At 32.3% G+C, this 19,503-nt stretch overlaps 1 protein-coding gene and 1 long non-coding RNA gene across 3 annotated transcripts; one reads left to right on the forward strand and one right to left on the reverse strand.

Moving 5' to 3' along the window:
• Positions 1 to 124: 124 nt before the first annotated feature.
• Positions 125 to 2,604, forward strand: LOC130995314 (uncharacterized). 2 transcript variants are annotated; one of them, XM_057920552.1, is made up of 4 exons: positions 125 to 542; positions 1,397 to 1,568; positions 1,882 to 2,011; positions 2,102 to 2,604. In XM_057920552.1, the coding sequence occupies exons 2-4, from the start codon at positions 1,399 to 1,401 to the stop codon at positions 2,495 to 2,497; spliced, it is 696 nt and encodes a 231-aa protein (XP_057776535.1). In that variant the 5' UTR covers positions 125 to 542; positions 1,397 to 1,398; the 3' UTR covers positions 2,498 to 2,604. The 2 variants fall into 2 exon arrangements, with proteins under 2 accessions (XP_057776535.1, XP_057776537.1); XM_057920554.1 differs by lacking the exon at positions 125 to 542 and adding an exon at positions 576 to 1,185.
• An 8,512-nt stretch (positions 2,605 to 11,116) lies between these two features.
• On the reverse strand, positions 11,117 to 12,361 carry LOC130995315 (uncharacterized). The gene is made up of 3 exons (XR_009092121.1): positions 12,321 to 12,361; positions 12,194 to 12,251; positions 11,117 to 11,498 (listed from the first exon to the last, which is right to left on the reverse strand). It is a non-coding gene; the product is annotated as an uncharacterized LOC130995315 (long non-coding RNA).
• Between the last annotated feature and the right edge of the window lie 7,142 nt (positions 12,362 to 19,503).

The raw sequence follows: 19,503 nt of genomic DNA on the forward strand, positions 1-19,503 counted from the left end.
ACACCATTTAAAGGAATATAGATATATTTTGTATATGATTTTTTCTTATATCGATATTGATGTCAATAGTTGTTCAAAGTTATGAAAGTGGAAATATGCCGTGGATCCAAGCTGAAGTTTATTTTATCAAATTTCATTACTTCTCCGTATCTCTTTCTATATTTCATTATTTGGTAAATACACCGTCAATGCTTCGCCTAAAGTAGTTTTAGATACAATCAAGCCCTTAAATATTGTAATTGTTGAGGAATATGGCCCTTTCTACTAATACCGCTTCAAAGTAAATATCTTTTATTTTAATTTTTTAATCGTTAACAAAAAGAAACTAGCGGTAATTCTTTTGCAATTACCGAGTGATTTTGCACTCGGTAATCACTCGATATGTTTCACTTATAATTGATTTCATCCCCACATTTCTCCCTTCCAAAAATATAAACCCTAGCTCCCTCCTGTCGATTTCGCCGCCCATCGATACTCCGCTGCTTCCCTCCACCGGCAGCTGCCTCGCGTTCCTGCTGAGAGGATCACCTTGCTACCCCGCAGTATGTTATAAATATTTTTATTGCTCAACTGATGAATAATAGAAAGATAAGTAGAACTTAAATCTCGAGGCTCCATATTTTCTATTCAATTGTTGACGTTGCAATCTGGTTGAAGGGCAAGATCTGTTGTACATGGAACTGAAACTTTTTCCTTGTTGATGATGAAAATGTTGATTAGTCTATATACGTGTGTGTCTGTGTGTTTTGTGTACGCCTGTGTGTATTGCAAAGATTATATCAATATCCCCTCCCAAACTTTCATCTCTTTTCCTACAGGATATTCTCTTATCTTGCTTTTTAAATACTATTGCCTATTTCATTCTTATCCATACCATACGTTCTTTAGTATTGTCCACTTTGTATGACATGCAAGCAACCCCAACACTGACCTCTAATGCAACCACAAGCTTAAGTATAAGAAGTTTGAACCCTTTGTCTTAGCAAACCAAGCCATTCAGGTTTGTATCCTAGGCTAAAGAAAGACAAGACAAGTAGGTGGGAAGTGTGTAAAGTCAAAGCAAGTTTAGTGTAGAAGTTCCATATCAAATATCTACAGGATCCACCTTTTGAAGAGGAAGAAATGGTTATGATCATGATGGTTAGTGAAGCACCAATTGGGACACCACACTAGTTCATCCATAAGGTGGGATGATAGATATTGATGAGATTGTAGAGGAAACCGATGAAGATGTAGTCTTAAGAGGAAAACATTGAAATTAATGATGATGATTATGACGACAATGAATAGTGACAGCTCTATTTATACATGTACTTATATCATAAATTGAATAATTGTTGTTTCTCTTCTTTTTCGAATATTACCTTATAATTTGTATATGATAATTCATGAACAGATATGAGTACTGGAGTTGGTCGTGACCGTCGTGGAGGTTCTAGCAGCGCAGCATCATCTTGCGCATCATCGACATTACCAGCATCCTCTTCAGATGTAGAGTTAGAGCCAACATCATCTGAGATACTTTCAAGCAATGACAAGAGGATACCACTTTTGAGGATGCCCGGAGGGTTTGTCACTATTTATAATTTTTTCGATGTTAATATATACTCCCTCTGTCCCACCTTTTGATATCCAATTTTCTTTTTTTGGTCGTCCCACATTTTGATATCCATTTCTATTTTTAGTAAAAATAGGCGAGACCCTTACTCCACTTTAATTATTTTAACACTCACATAAAAGGTGAGACCTTTATTCCACTCAAAATACATTCAACCACTTTGTTAAAACTCGTGCCACTATCAACTGGATGCTAAAAGCTGGGACGGAGGGAGTATGGAATTGAAAATAATTTGTTGTTTTGTTTGTGACCCTATTTAATAGGGAGTTAGCACTTCACAAGGACTTTTCGAGTGTGATCACCAAAACTTTCACGAGGATTCCAAACCCGACAGGTATTAATTGGAAGGCTACTCCAGAGGATGTCAAGAATCAGTATTTTGAGGAGTTTCGAGTTAGTGCTTTTTTGCATTTATTCACTAGTCGATATCACATTTACTCTGTTTGCATAATTGTTCCAATTGACAAATGTATGTTCTATCAGAAAAGGTACTCATGGGATGAGAGCTGGGAGGATGAGGTGCGCCACCTTTGGGAAAAAAGGGCGAGTATCATGTTCCCTGACTTTCTATACGATGTCAAGGTATGTAGGAAACCCAATGGTGAGGGGAAGAGGAAGCTGGGGTACATTTGTGATGATCAATGGAAGATGTCTCATCTACATTCACAAAATATTGATACTCGGTTTGAAGAGATTCATCAGCAGCTTCAGGAGATACGAGAGCATAGACTCCAATCACTTCAGGAGGGGCGCGAGCATAGACTTCGAATGGAGGAGTCACTTCGGGTAATGCAAGAGCTAGTACAACAATTCATAAGGTCTCAACAGTCGAGGAGCAGCGGCTCAGGAGGGCCCGACTTTCCAGGCGACAACCTTTAGCCTTGATATATTTTATTTAGTAACTTTTGATACATTATTATGATATTTAAATATGGACGCATTGTTGGATATTGAACAATATTGAATGAATTTTAAATTATGTTTAATTTATGAACAAATGTAATTGTTGTTGAATTTATTGATACATAGGTTGTTGTAACTAGGTATGTAAAAAATATAAAGAGAAAATCATGAAAAAACAGCAATTATCGAGGAAAACAATCCTCAATTTTATTATAAAAGGGACCATGGATTATTGAGCGAAAATCTTTAGATAATCTCTCGGTAATACATTATACAGAGGACAAATATTAATTATTGATGTTAATTTACGTCGATAAAAAAAATTTTTTTTGTGGTGTTCGTAGACTAACACTACAACAAAAAAATCTAATACAAATGACAAAAAAAAATTGGTTTTTGCTCAAAATTGATTTCGTTAATATACCTGATTTCTTTTTTTTTAAAAATTGCACTGGTAGAACCCTATTTTTTGTTACGGGTTTCTTTATTGTGGTGTCGTAGTTATATTACGACACCAGTTTTATAGTTTATTATTTTTTTTTTTGGTACTAAATTACATAATTTGGATAATGCATACCTATTTGAAAATGACACGAGCTTTTATAAATTAGTTGAATATGTTGTGAGTGGAATAAAAATCCCTCTTTTATGATAGTTTTAAATTGATTAATTTGATTGTATGGTGAGTCCAATAATGACAATATTAGTAAATAAGTGGTAATATTGAGGATTATAATTAAGTAAGTTGTGTAGGTGTAATAAAAGTCTCATTTTTGTCGTAGTTTTAAATTAATTAATTTGATTGAGTGTTGAGTCTTTCCATGACATATTGATAAGTAAGGAATGATATTAAAAAGTATAATTAATAAGTTGTGTGGGATAATACTTATTAAAAATTGAAATATGAAATGAGGATGTATTTCATGGAAGATCGAACCGAAAAAAGAAATATGGAGATGTTATCTTGTTAGATCTCATTGTACGAGGCTTGCTTAGTTCAACCAAAACACTTGACAAGTGACATACCTTATTTTTTTCTCAATGTATAGAAAGAAAAAATGAAATGTTAAATACTGAAATAAAATACCCCAAATTAATTATCACTTTTTCTCCTAAAGTTACTTAAAACTATCGACTTTGACCAATTAATACGTTAATCACATGAGTTGAGTGGACGAGAGCCAACCCACAATCTCAATTGCAATTGAAATCGGACAAACAGTTGTTGCTGCTGCTCTCCTTAATTTCCTTGTTGAAGAAACGTCATCACTTCATATAGCAACATACTGCCTTTTCTTTAATGCAAGGGACATGTAAAATTTGCAACAACTCTTTCCAATACCCAAAAATATGTCGGATAATAGATTTCTATAATTTGGGAATTGATAATTCATAGCAAAAGAAAGAAAGAAAGAAAGAAAAGAGTGATATATAGTTTACAATAGAAAAAATTAACAAAAAATGATCCAATTTTTTTATGATAATGTCATGCTTTTCTATTTTTTTATTTATTTTTATCAAACTAGTACACAAGGAATCAACATTTTTTCAATAATAGTTCAACTAATCTTGTCATATTACTATTACACAAGGAATCAACATTTTTTCAATAATATCACGAGGACAATTTTCACGCACCGAGATATTTACATGGGAATGACATGAAATTGAACATCTACTCTTGCCTAGGGTTGTCAAAATGGGCCGAAAATGGCTCGGCCCGATGGGCCCGTCCGGCCCGCCTGTAGTTTTGGCCGGGCTGGGCTAGGATTTTCAAGGCCCAAAAAAACTTGGGCCTCCCTGGCCCGGCCCATGCGGCCCGCCGGGTCACCCGGCCCGCAGGCCAAAAAGCCCGCCGGGCTTTCGGGCCTAAATCGGCCCTTCAATATAGAAGGTGAAAATTTCAAAAATTTATATCTCCTCCCAAATTCCAATGGACCCAACCCAATCTAAGTCCATTTCTTCAATTAATGACAATGATGAGTCGAAGTCTAACTTAGAATTTAAATTAGCAATCAACAATCAATATTAAATTATTTTTTACTTGAAAGATTTATTTATTTTTTGTGGTTGTTATTTGATTCCAGTTGATTTGATTACTGTATTAATTAATTTGTGAATAAATCGTTTTCAGTTTTTGTTGTTTTTGCAATTAGTTTTTGTTTTTTACTTGTATTCATATTGTTTACATTTAGTTTTAGTCATATTTGTTTATATTTAATTTTAGTCAATTACGTAATTTAGATGTAGATTGTTTATGGCCCTTTTTGTTTTATCGAATTTGTCTTCAATTTTTTTCTTTAAATTTGATTTAATTTATTAATTTTTGGAACTAAATATGAATATATATATATATATATATATATATATATATATTAACTTATCAAATTTTGGCCCGTTTTGGCCCGACCCGCCCGGCGGCCCGTATAGGATCGGACTGGGCTTCAATGTTCAAGGCCCGCTGAAATTTTGGGCCGACCTGACCCGGCCCAAAAAATTGCGTAGGCCCGCTGGGTTGGGCCAGGCCAGCCCGGCCCGCAAAGTTTGACAGCTTGCCACATCCTCATGATGAATGATCACATCATTTTTTATGAGGATGTGGTCGGGCATATAACTAGCTACATAGATATTTCAATGCTGAAAATAGGCTTTGTAAATTATTTAAAATAAATGTTAAAATACTGTGTTTTGATAAATATTAAAAGACGTGAAATTATTGAAAAAGAGTTAAAAAAACGGTGTCATTTTTAGGTATTTTCTCATTTAAGATATACTCTACTATTTAAATTACCAAAAAGATTATGATTTATAAATTAAAGTCCCAAATTGATCCTTCTTGTGTGGGAGGTTAACTATCAACCCGTAAAAAGTAAAAACTGTCTCCATTTCATGTTATCCATTTTAGTAAAGTGCCAACTGCCAACTCACCAATTATCTAAGTTCATGTAAAATTGTCAGTAAAGATGAATAAATATTGAAGACTATTCAACACAGTTATAAATCCCAAAATGCATAGTTTTTCTTTAACTAATACAAGCTCTCAAAATCTTTTTTTTCTAAAAAAGGCCTCAAAATAAGTAATTAATTATAAACACGCGTATTTACAATCGGAAAAAAGTTGCTTTTTAAAAGATGAAGTTTACCAACCATTTGTCCTTGCTGCATCTTTTATTTCTTTAGTTTTATGTTTGGTCACAACTTTAAATTTTCAGTGATTTGATGGGGACTGCATATCTATTCCAGTGATGCCAAAATCTTTTTTTTGCTTGTAATCCTATTTAAAAATTCATCCCATTCAACAATCTCTACATATTAAAAAAGTGTAAAAGTTGATTTTGAAATGATAATACAAACTTTAAATCTTTGAATAAAGCAAATTGGATATCCTAGAAAAATACATGCATGCATGAATATGAATTTCTTATCCAATAACATTCTTTTGACCCCAGTTACTTGGATGAAAGTTTTGCTGCAATTATGATCTCTAAGCCTAAAAAATTTATTTAATGGAAAAGTTGGTGGAACAATTAATTAGTTGATTTGCGGAAGGAATTAATAATAATAATTAAAAAATATATATTCAAGTTTCTCAAATTGCTAAGAAGGTTTCATGGTGAAAATGGTATCTATCCATTTTAAAAGACAAAATCTAAAAAATATTCATATTTTATAAAGTATATAAATTATATTTATTTAGGATTTTTTTTATCCTTATACTAAATATTAGTGTATTTTGTATTGGTGTTCGAATGTTCGACTCGCAATGGTCGAATATATAGAGTATTAGTGCATTTTAAAAGAATACTCGATCACTAATGCTCGATTATTCAACTCTTATAGTGCGTTCTCTTTGGTTGTAAATTTATCAGGAGAAAATGAGGGATAAACAAAATTTCACCCTTTAAATTCTTTTTTTCTTTTCCCTCATTTCCTACAAAATACAATTTGACCCTTCTTTTTCACTACAAAGGAGGGATAATTTACAAAGCAGGGATAATAATACCCTCCCAAAATTATCTCTCCTTTGAGTGAAAAGGAAGGGTCAAATTGTATTTTGTAGGAAATGAGGAAAAAGAAAAAAAGAATTTAAAGGGTGAAATTTTGTTTATCCCTCATTTTCTCATAATAAATTTACAAACAAAGAGAACGCATCCTTAGTGGTCAAGTATATCGGGCATTAATTGATACATTTATCACTAATACTTAACTCACAGAGGTCGAATATTAATTTATTTACTACAAATGCAGTAATGCTCGACATATTCGACTCGCAGTGGTCGAGCATATGTGAGCAAAGTTCGCAATTTAAGTAAAGACAACTTAATTTGTCATTTTAAATTTAAAATTGATAGTTTTTATAGTATTAATTTATTTATAGTGGGTATTTATTATTTTTTTATCTTTGAGAGTGGATAAACTAAAAGCTACCATTAACCCATATGAAAAAACTCACTTAGTATATAAAAAAATCTCATACACGAATAATAACTACTCCCTCCGCGCGTCCACAAAAGATAGTCAATTTTTGTCATTTTGGAATGTCCACAATAGTTAGTCATTTCCTATTTTTGAAAACTATCTACTATTAAATGGTGGATCATATTCGCCATTCACAATACAATTAATTATCATTATTAATACTACCTTTTAAGTTGTATCCTTTCTCCCCTCACAATAAACTAAATCATTTTCATTAAAATTCGTGTTGTCCTCTTGTAGGACTATTTTTTGTGGACATAATGAGCATGACATTAAACAACAATAAATGCCAAGTAATATAATTTTCTCGGGATAATTTGGACACAAATCAACCATATAAAATTACAAAATATATAAAATTAATTAAAAACATAGTATAAAATCCACTGATCATTTAGAAAAATTAAATTAATATTAATTATAAATAAATGGGGTTCACCGTTGGGCCTCAATTTTGAATGTGCATATATGCATCATGAACAAAGAAATTTGTCACTATACAATAGTGTCACAATTTTCCAACACTAGATTCTGCGACATTCACTCACATGCATTTTGTCATATTGGTTAGAATGTTCCTCGCGCGCACACAATACAAAATTAGATTACTTGTATTAACACGTAAGAATATTTTTTTATTTTTTATTCTCAAGAACTTATCTTCAATTCCTTTACTTTTCCTTATCATTTTGAATTTGATGCAGTGCGCTCGATTCAAGATTCACAATCACATAGTTTGTGGAAGTGATTCTCAAGAAAAGCTGATAAAGAGATGTGGATAAATTTTCAGGCACTGTGTTGATTTTTATTCGTGCTGTAAGATTTGTGTAGAATCTTGAGAAGTTGAAGTTTTACTAGTCTTTGAAGTGACAAATGCATAATAGTTTCGTGAAAAAGGTAGAGATCAATCCCCCCACTAAAGTTTTGGGCATTTTTCAGACTTTTTTTTTGGTTTTGGTGGAATACTTCATTTTTATTAACGACGTGTCAAAGTATTTGCTTTTAAGAATAATTCAAATTAATGAACTTACATGAGTTGATAGATATTAATAAAGATAAGTATGATGTAACGGTGTAAATGCATCTCTAACCTCTATCTCGAGAGATCGATCGATGCCTCTCTTTCTATCTTTTCCAAATGGAAAATGTTCAATTGTTTTTCAAAAAAAAGGATAATAGCATTCAAATTAATTGCTTAACATTTTATGGTAGTTTGTTGTATATATTAATTTGTTAAATCATGTTATTTTTATTTGTTTTCATTTTTAGTCAATTTTCATTAATGCCGAATTTGAATCAATTCTAAAGTAAAATTATGAACTATTAATTAATAATGAAATTTAGTTTATTTTTGTAAAAAATGAAACAAGTTTTTCAAAAAAGCATAGATATAGCATTTTATGTGCTTTCAATATACATGAATAAATAAAATGAGAATAGTTATTTATTATAGTAAGTGACTGAAGTCTAGTTCTAAACCTATTAAAATTCTACTTAATTAAACACGAAAACAATCTTGATCCAAAAAAAAAAAAAAACACGAAAACAAACTATATGGGCTGCCCAAATTTTTTTGGCTTAGAGCCCCGAACCCCCATACAAATACTTTCAATCTTCATACTTAACAAGTTCAGCCCCCTTAACGATAAATATTCCTAGAGCCGCCCCTATTTGAGTTGTACACTCAAATAAATTATAGCGAGCTTTGGTTGAGTTGTCTATTAGGGTTCCATGAAGCAATTGTTTTCAAACTTGACAACGTCGAGAATTTCATCCATACACACACACACACACACACACACACACACACATATATATATATATATATATATATATATATATATATATATATTCAATTCTAGTTGAACACCAATATACAATCTTCAATTTTACCAGCAGGAAAAGAAAATTGAGCACGTTGTAATTACAAAATTGTTGAGCATAGTGTTGTAAATTGTAATTGAAATAATTATGAAATTATATTGTAATTGCAAAGTAGCCTAAAAGTTGTGATTTTTTAGACAAAAATTTTTAGATGAAAAAAATAAAAAGCAATTGTATTGGAGTCGAGCAGCGACCGAGTGAAATTTTATTTTCTTTTTTTTTTTGAGGGAAAAATTTTATTTTCTTCGAAATCTCTTATTTCTATAAACGTGTCCCATTTTTTATATATATAATTAATTTAGATAATTTATAGACCTAAAATCATGTTTACATATATTGTTCATGAACGTGCTTCCATTTTGTTATTGGAATTGATTCAAAATATTTCATATGCTTTTCAGTTTTCACATTTCAATTTGTCAAAAACATCTTCTTCTTTTTTTCTTTCAAAAAGTGTATCTAGTTAGTTATTGCTTTGAAACTTCAACACAACTATTGCAATAGAGGAATTTCTAGTGACACATACAAATTAAATTAGTACTGTACACGTAAAGTCCAGAACATTATGAACACACTCAAAAAGTATATTTCCTTCCTTCACAATAAATAATTCATTTTTATCCAAAAATAGTAGGTTCATTTCTCCATTCATGATATAATTAATTATCATTATTAATTTGCTTTTAAGTGAGACCATTTATCCACTTACAACACAATAACTATTTTTATTAAAACTCGTTTCGTCCTCTTCTAGGAATTTTTTTTTGGACGAAGAGAGTATTAATTATATTGTTCAATTAAGAAGTCAATAACTTAAATATAGTTTCATTATCTTTATAAATTTCATTGATAAAAAAGTTACATACATTGGAGTATTTAATAAGACACTTACAAATATCTTATTAAAATATATAAATGGTCCGTATCATACAGACAACTACATGAAATACCTCGTCTATTCATTCTGGACATGCACGCAGGTATGATTTTGGTCTAAAATAAGAAAGTTATGCAAAAGAAAAACGAAAAGACACTACAAAAAAATAAGGAATTACCGGCGGCGATTACCGCCGGTAAAAAAGGAGCGGCCGCCGGCGATTCCATTACCGGCGGCCCTCTGCCGCCGGTAATAATCTCGTCGGAGATGTGATTGCCGGCGGCGAAGCTCAGCCGCCAGAGATTGGCGGCGGCTCTACCGCCGGTATATTTTCTCGGGCGGCGATTATATTTATTAGATAAATACTTAATATATATTCATATATATATATATATTTATTATAAATATATATGTATAATATTAAGTATTTATTACTTAATATTATATATATATATATATATATATATATTAATATTTATATTTATTAGATAAATACTTAATCGATAATTACTAACCAGACTCTGCTGCAGAATACGATTCGACTGAGACCCTCCAACGTGCCGACTGATCCCTGTACCAACTCCATCGGGCTCAGAGTATCAGTTCTCACGTGCGCGCCTAGAAACGGCCTTAACCTCATCTTGATCCCAGTATGCCTTGAGTCCTGTCCAAAAGGTGTCGGACATGCCCAGCGGTGTCTCCATCATCTTCCCTGCCTCGGTCTTCTCCTTGAGCTGTCTCTTATACTCGCTCATGTTGTCACTGTACCTTTTGCGGGCCTTGTCTAACCACATTTTTTCACATCAGCCTCATCATCAGGGTTCCAAGCAAACTCTTTCTGTTGAATATATTGGTTAAATTAATATAACATTTTAACAATATATAATGATAAATTTATATATAGTAGAAATTCATTTACCTTGAATTCCTCAAAATACAACTCCTGCACCGTTGGCGGAGTTAACTTCCACGTGTACCCGCCTGGGTTCGAAATCCTCTTAAACGAGTTCGTGCAATTGGTGGAGATCCCCGGGGGCTCGATCAACTTATTGTACCAGTATATCAAAATAATTTAAAGAATTATTTGATATAGACAAATAATGATTTAAATAAAAATACTTACCCATCAGTATTCCTCTGAAAGAGGATCCTCCCGTCGCGCCTAGCACAATCGGCCCTAATCTGCGCCACTGATTTGCCTTTGGGCCTTCTAGACCCACATATGATTTTCAACCTTTATGCTCATCATCTGTGTCATCCAGGATAACTGTGAGTAAGTGTCACAGGAAGGGTATAGAGGATTATCGGCTGCGTTCAACATGTCATAAATTTGTTGAGCGTCAGGATTAGGCGGCTCATCAAGATTTGGAGGATCTTGATAATTACTAGGTCCAGCATGATCATGCACCATCCTTTGGTAATTACTGTATGACCCATCATCCTCATCCATTATAGTATGTTCTGCTGGCATATACACTGGTGCTTCCCCTTGATAACACCAGTTCGTGTAATTGTGGACAAATCCACGCCTAGTAACATGTTCTCTGACTGTAGGTACAGATGCAAAGACTTTATTCTTACACTTCCTACACGGGCACCTAATGTTACCAATTCCATCTGTATACGCTGTTTGATTTATCGCAAACTCGAGGAAACTCTCAAGTCCCGTTTCAAATGCAGCACGATCATTGTATCTCGCGTACATCCACGATCTATTATCACTCATTCTTGCAAATTCTAATTGAAAATAAAAATAAATCAAATACAATAAATTACTTGAATCTAAGAAAATTTCGACAGCATAACCGCACTATCCTAACTACCAAGTGCTCGACTCTACCAGCAACTATAGTGACCATAGTGGTCCTAATTTACTAAACCTATACTAGGTCTACCCGGCCCCCCAATGTCGAAACAATAATAAAATAACATATAAAACAATAAAAAAATAAGGTAATAAAATCAAACACAATCATTTGTTGGGAGAAGATCCTTAAGAAATTGATTAAATCTATCCCACAATATATAATAACATATCATTTCATCCGAAACAGTAAATCAATTTAAAATTAATCTAATTAACAAATTTCATCCGAAACAATAAATCAATTTAAAATTAATCTAATTAACATATCATTTCATCCGAAACAGTAAATCAATTTATATTAGCATACTTCATATAACAAAATAATAGTAAATCAATTTAAAATTAATCTAATTAACAAATTAATTTCAATTAATCATACTTTAAACATCATATAAAGTAATTATAGTTAAATCAATTTAAAATTAATCTAACTAACAAATTAATTTCAATTAATCATACTTTAAACATTCTATAAATTAATTAGAGTTAAGTTAATTTTAATCAAACAAATAAATAATAAATAAATAAACAAATAAATAAAAGTCTATTAAAAACGAGAGTGTACCATGGGAGTCGACAGCGGAACCGTGCGGTGGCAGGAGCGGTGAGGCGGCAGGATTGGCCTGAAATTAGGAGGAGAAAGATGAAGAAAGGGTGAGAGAGAGAGAGAGAGAAGGAAATGAGGGGCTTACCTTGACGGAGGCGACGGCGGCGACCGGCGACGGCGAGCAGCTAGCGGCAGGGAGCGGGCGGCAGCGACAACAGGGAGGCTGGGGGGGGGGGGCTGATCTGTTCTGGTTCCAGTTAGGGCTGGAAGCCCGAATTTGGGCTTAAAATTAGCGGCGGCACATTCCCGCCGCTAATGGCCGACCCCCATCTCCAATTACCGGCGGTAATCTTGCCGCCGTTAATCACCGGCAGTAAATTGCCACCGCTATTGATATATTAAAAAAAAAAAATTATTGACATTTACCGGCGCCGATATTTGTACCGGCGGCGATTTTTCCGTCGGTATTAACGCCATATATTCAAAAACTACGGGTCGGCAGCTCCACCGTCGGAAAGCCGCCGGTAATCACCGGTGGCGGAGCTGCCGCCGATAAATCTTGCCGGTAAATCGGCGCTTTTTTGTAGTGAGAAAAATAGAAATCAAAATGATAAAACACACACACACACAAATTTCGCTGAAGTCCGTTATTTTGAATGGTACTTCTCAAAAGTTTACGCACACACATATACTATCATTTTAAGTGAATTGAACCTAATCTATTTTTCGTGCAGGCATGGAGTATGATCATATAATCCTGAGACAATTAATATTCTTATTTGGTAGAAAAGATACTTTTGTAGATTAAATTAGCAAATTATAATTTTGATATATAAATTTAAATAAGTAACTTAATAAAAAGAAAAATAGAAAGAAAAAAAAGTTAGTAATCTCACCTCATAATACGAGGGCTGATGCAATATTATATAATTTGTAAATATAACCCGAACTTTAAAAAATACAAAAAAATAGCTTGAACTTTGAATTCATTTGAAAAAATGACCCGAACTTTAAAAATACAGAAAAATTGCATGAACTTTGTAATCATTTGTAAAAATGGCCTGAACTTTAAAGTCATTTGTAAAAATGATATGAACTTTAAAAAATACAAAAAATGACATGAACTGTGAAGTCATTTCTAAAAATAGCCAAACTTTAAAGTCATTTGTAAAATTAACACGAATTTTAAAAAAAATACAAAAATAATTTGAATTTTGAAAATTTGTAAAAATGGTCTGAACTTAAAAAAAATACAAAAAATAATTTGAATTATGAAGATCTGTAAAAATGACCTGAATTTTAAAATATCTAAAATGGCTCGATCTTTCATAAATACAAAATCTCACCTCATAACAATATTATATAATTATACTACATTATTTGGGATACCAATCACTGCCTTATAGGTGTTAATATGTCAATCGAGTATGCTTGAGATATCATTTAATAAAAATTAACATGACTATCAATATACGATCGTACATTGACAGTCGTCATGTTATAATTTTTATATGAAGACAAAATATTAAAATATACTACTATATCATAATTCTAACTTGTATGTGGCCGATGCTAAATATGCTTACGGGACTCATGCATTGCACACAGTTGAGTAAAGCCACTTGCAACTAACTCTCAAGTTGTTATACTTATACAAAGTAGTTTTGAAGTGAATTTTTTTTTTTTTTTTTAGGAAGTTTTGTTGTGAATTCATTTGCACGCACTTCACTAATCAATTAGTCAAGAGTGGTTCTCAAAAAAAAAAAAAAAAAAAAATAGTCAAGAGAGAGGCCAACCTTTTCTTTTAAATTTTTTTATTTTAATTATTTTCTCTGTTTAATTTTAATAGGTCATAAAGGTTTGAACACGATGTTAGAAAATGAATAATTTATTATAAAATAGGAAACTTAAAGTAATATTTTGAGAATATATGTCAGAAGCATAAAAATATTCTTTTTTAAATGAGAAGAGAAATAATTATGTGTGGACCATAATCACATATATATGGTGTAAATTATGAGTTGTGTGAGATTATTTGTTATATATAAACCTTTTATTTTAGGAAGTAGCCTATTAAAATGAGGCATTCAAATAAGAAATGTGACATATTTTGAATTGGGACGAAGAGAATAATTAGTTAACTTATTTTTATTGAAATTAAATTAATTAATTAGTTATTAATAAATTCTAATTATGATTTTGACGAGTCCTTAACATACACAATTAATTAATAATTAATCAAGATTGATTATCTTTAATCATTGTTTACGGATGCGGTAGGACATGCGCAGAGGAGATTTCCTGTTATGTTGGGCGAATATAACATTATTTGAAATTTTAATCACATATAAGCTCCAAAACAGTATATATAGATTCCCATGGAGCGTGTATGTGTGATGTTTCAGAACTATGTAAAATTGTAAATGCACCATAAATCTCACTATATTAATTTAATTTTAAGTTCCTTGAATCGAATAGTCTGCTTATATATTTCATGCTGAATTAATAAACTATTTTATTTCATATGTATGTTTTATAAGTTAGTTGGATATTCCTAAAAATGTCTCCATATGATTCTACCATCTAATGAAATTTAGTTTCGAATGGGACGACTCAATACTGACACAACTTACGATTATATATATACAATACTGTAATTACGTTCAAGTTACACATTAAAAGCAAAGCAAATCATATTGTAGAGAGAGAGAGAGAGCCATTCCATGTGGTCGAGAATCTCACATCCTGGCCTCAAACTAATCATTTAACTGCCTAACTATTAGAACCCTACGAGGAAATGGAAAAAAAAAAAAAAAAAAAAAAAAAAACTCCAGTAATCCTAATGAAAAACGAGCCTCAATTTTTACAAGATGACGCAGCAAAAGGTGGTTAATTAAAATACTCGAAACCACATATAATGCATGCATGAGTAAGAGATGATTTTATCAAAGAAAAAAAAAAGGGGGAAAAGCCGGGCTGTTTAAGGATTAGTTTGAGCCGTAATTTGTTGTTGTTTAACGTTAATCATGATGGTGATTATTGAAGCGGCATGGTTGCCGCTAAGATTTCGTTTAAACCGGCGAGTCTGTGCTGAAGATAAATCGATTCTGATAATAGCCGGTTCGAGTCTCGTTGGACCAAGTGGCATTGGTGGGTGAGCGTCGAGAGGCAGTTTTCGATTTCCCGGTTCTCGAGTTTAAGCCGGTTCGCTTCACTTGTGAGGTCCTCTTGGTGCTTCTTCTTTCGCCAGCGAGACCGCCGGGCCGATTCCCGATTTGAGATCATCCGCCTGCGCCTGCGCTCCTCGGTGGAGTAAACCGACCGGTTCGTCTCCGAGCTGGATGTTGAATGGTTTGTTGGTTTGCACTCGAGTAGGGATAAGAGTTCGTCGATTTCAGAAGGAGAGATGGTTTCTTCAAGAACCGGGAGTTGGTAATGGACCGGGTTTTGGACAGCCATCATGGTTTTTGCATATGGCTTTTTTTAGAGAACCGGAGTGAGGAAAGAAGGGGAAAAGGGAAGAAGTGAGGAGTAGGGGAGGGGTATTTATGGGGGGATGGAGGGTGACAATTGGGCCTACTAAATTTTGAACTTTCAAAAAGTAGATTATTTTCACAATTGAAAAAGGAGAATAATTAAAGTTTAAATCTTTATGAAAAGGGGTTAGGAAAAACAACCAAGATATTGACGCCCTTTTAGTTATAAGGTGACTACGTAGAGGTAAAAGTTGGATTACTGCTGAATTGAAATTTTATTGAGAAAAAGAAAAACGAAAGTAACAAAGAAAACCCGTTGAAGGCACAACAGACGCAAACTAACGGGCTACGAAACCATAACGGCGAGGACCCATAGGGAAAAACACCGTGAGAGGAAAAAAGAGTCAAGAAATGTGCAGGATCTCCATAGCAGGAATCCCATGACAATCAAAATTCAAGAGCATCATCCTCCGTATGAATATAAGAATCCATGATGTCCCCCCAAGAGCATCAAAGTTGGATTACATCGTTGAAGGAATAATACAATGAAATGTGGAAGTGTGAAGTTGATGTAAGTTGAAACACTAATAAAATATTGCTCACAAAAAACGACGGTATATATTTTCTATTATATACAAGCTGGTTTGTTTTGCTGCGTGTACATATATAATTTGTCACATATACACATAGAGCTAGCTAGGGTTTTTACATTACACCACGAATACCAATGTAATGAAATATATATATATATATATATATATATATATATATATATATATATATATATAATAAGAATCAATTACAGCCTTTAGATCATCAAGATCTACGGTTGATTCATCATACTGTTGGATGATTTTATGGTCCTAAGGCCGAATCCTAAAAGTAACAATTTTTTTTTTGCAATTCATACCTTTATACAGCGAATTCATACGTGTTCTACATAAAATTCATACATTTTTCCTAGTTTTTATTTCTTATTTTAAAAGGTGCTCTCACGGTAGCCCTTATATATATATATATATATATATATATATATATATATATATATATATATATAATTAAATTGCGGTTAGCATGCATTACAAGGAATTTATTGACCAGCACTGTATACTGGCTCATTTGTTAATTATTCTCAATTCTCACGAAAATATGTGGGTTTCACTGGAACCTATGATCATATATTGTGAGAATATGAATTGATATGAATAAGCTAGAATATATAGTGGAATAAGCTGCTGGTAATGTAAGAATAATTAATCATTTAAATCTGGATTCGAATCTTAGAGGAGGCAGAAATTTTAACCAATTAACTAAATTACACATGCTATGTCCATGCATTTATAAACATCTTATTTCACCAGTATATACTGTTTATTCATATGTCTATCAAGTGAAAAAAATTTACTGCGCTACTAATGTTCACACAAATTAAAGACTTCTTCAACAAGCGTGTGCGATCAAGTCGACCGAGTACTAATACTCCTAGTGAGAGTTGCCTGCAATTAAATAATAGAAATAACCTTTAATTTTAGAAGCTTTAACGGTATAATTTAGGGTTTGCCTATATTAGTACCATCTTTACTTAAGCACAAAAACTCTAATCTTTACAGTTTACGTGGGACAAATATCGACCAAAAATTAATGAACTTAATTAAATTGATCTGATTATCAAAGAATTACACAGGAAATAATTAGCTAATTATCGACTTAAGCTATGTCATTGTGACTTTTATAACTTTTTTACTTTTTTACGCGTACGATTAGTACATACTCTTTCAACAGCTACATTAGCTTTAATTTCACAAGAAATAGACTAATGTTATGAACTAAGATTTTTTTATATATTTGATCAAGATTTAAAAATTATATTGTAAATTAAAAATAATATATGAATAAAAATCGTGTTGCTAGCTATAAGTATATAGAAGTATTTAGAGTGCCGACACTAGTAAAAACTATGTGTGTATGTATATATATATATAGGACATGATGCATGTGTGTATTGTTGTATTTGTATTGGTGGGGGTTGGAGGGTCAGAGTCGGCTTTATTCAGGTGGGGGCTGTGTGTTTTATGAGAATTAGCTTAATCACTAAGATTCATTTGACAAATCAGATTAACAAATTGTGCAAACCCCCAGTAGTCATGTGGCCTACGACTGTCTTGTTTTTTTTTTTTTTTCTAAACGCAGCCATGTGGAATACTACTATTGTCATTGCTTTTCTTTTTCTTACCCAAAATTAATTACAAATCTCCAACTTTTAAGGATTTATATTCAACTTTATTTTATATCATAATTAAGACCACCAAAAATCACACGTTACCCATTTTCTCCAAATTTGCAAACTATTTTACACGAGCTGCATGCGAATTTCCGGGATACCAAATAAATAAAAAAAATACTCCTATTTAGTAGTTGATGATCGAGTTTATTGCAACTATTGTGCAAATATAATAATGTTACAGATTATTATGTTTCTATACTAATTAATTAAGATATGAAAAATATATTTGAAAGGGAAGAAATTAGTCACGTAACAAAAATTATAAGTTAATTTTTCTTTATTGAATTGATTGTTTTTTTTAACTGAGGAAGATCTCCATGTTGACAAACATGGTGATAGTAGAGGGCGAGCATCGATCTCACTTCAGCCTTCTTATAAGGATCAAACGGGGTATCTGTGTCGGACTACATTGATGATTGCACCTCATGTGTCACTTTGTATAGTTTGATATATATACTCTTAATTTCTTGATTGTTATTTTTTAAAACTAACTATATTTATGTCAATGGCAGTGTAATCTACTTATATGATTTGGTTCTCAAAGTATGCACCCATATTTTCAAGAAGGTGAAAAATTCAAGGGGCTTCAATTGGAAATTAACGTTGAATGCGATGAAAAAATAATATTAATTTAACAAATTCAAGGCTAAATTTGTATTTCATTTATATTTGTTAATTTAAATTGCGCTTGTTTGTTGTTGCTAACTTTAATTTTTTGTTATTAGAAGCATTTCACATGGGATGAGTGGCATGACCGAGTTGCTTATTGGGAGTCTGATGAAGTGGTACATAAATCAGATCAAGGAAATAAGTGTAAAATGTTTGAGCCTGCAGATCACAGGACGGGATAAGTCAAGAAGCACAAAGAAGGCTCCATTTTTTTTTTTTTTTTCAGTACGCTGATGAGTTGGTAAGTAACTCAACATCATATTATCTTAACTTTATATACGTACTTCGCTTATTTCAAAATATTTTCAATACAAAGCAAAAGCAAGGAAGTCAACCTGTCAAAAAAAATGCTTATTCGAAGCTTATTCAATTTTCCACCAGAATGGTGATGGTTCTTATATTGACCCAAGATCCGAAGTTGTTAGTATATTATGTGTTAGTGATTGTTTCATATATTTTGTAAAATTATGTTATTTATATATGTACTAATTATTAAAACATATAAATGTAAAAAAAGTTTAGGTCCTAGTTTCATAACACTGTCAACCGGTGGATGGGTCTATTGAGTATAGTCCGTAGGGAGTTTTTGTCAGCAGATTCATATTTTCGTCGATAAATTCATTAGTACAAGATTCATCGATGATATGTTCAATATGAAACACAAAATATTGAAAATCCGTCGCTAAACATAAATATGGGAGGGGTGAATCAATAAAAGTTAGTAATGATAACATCATAATTGTAATGTTTAAAAATGGAATTTCTCCATTTATATTTAAGGTGGTGTCTTCGGTGTCCTACCAGACAGTGGTAGAGTTAGGAATTTTGTTCGGGGGGGCTAAACTTTTACGAGCGCTCCCATTTTTTTAGGCATTCCGTACATTTAGACATTTTTTTTG

This window comes from Salvia miltiorrhiza, chromosome 7 (assembly GCF_028751815.1).
Source record: "Salvia miltiorrhiza cultivar Shanhuang (shh) chromosome 7, IMPLAD_Smil_shh, whole genome shotgun sequence".
NCBI classification, from domain to species: domain Eukaryota; kingdom Viridiplantae; phylum Streptophyta; class Magnoliopsida; order Lamiales; family Lamiaceae; genus Salvia; species Salvia miltiorrhiza.

Excerpts from the sequence above, each read along its gene's own strand:
- LOC130995314 (XM_057920552.1), top strand. The coding sequence starts at position 1,399 with ATGAGTACTGGAGTTGGTCGTGACCGTCGTGGAGGTTCTAGCAGCGCA. Across the intron at positions 1,569-1,881 it reads CTTTTGAGGATGCCCGGAGG|GGAGTTAGCACTTCACAAGG; the intron begins GTTTGTCACTAT and ends CCTATTTAATAG. Across the intron at positions 2,012-2,101 it reads AGTATTTTGAGGAGTTTCGA|AAAAGGTACTCATGGGATGA; the intron begins GTTAGTGCTTTT and ends ATGTTCTATCAG.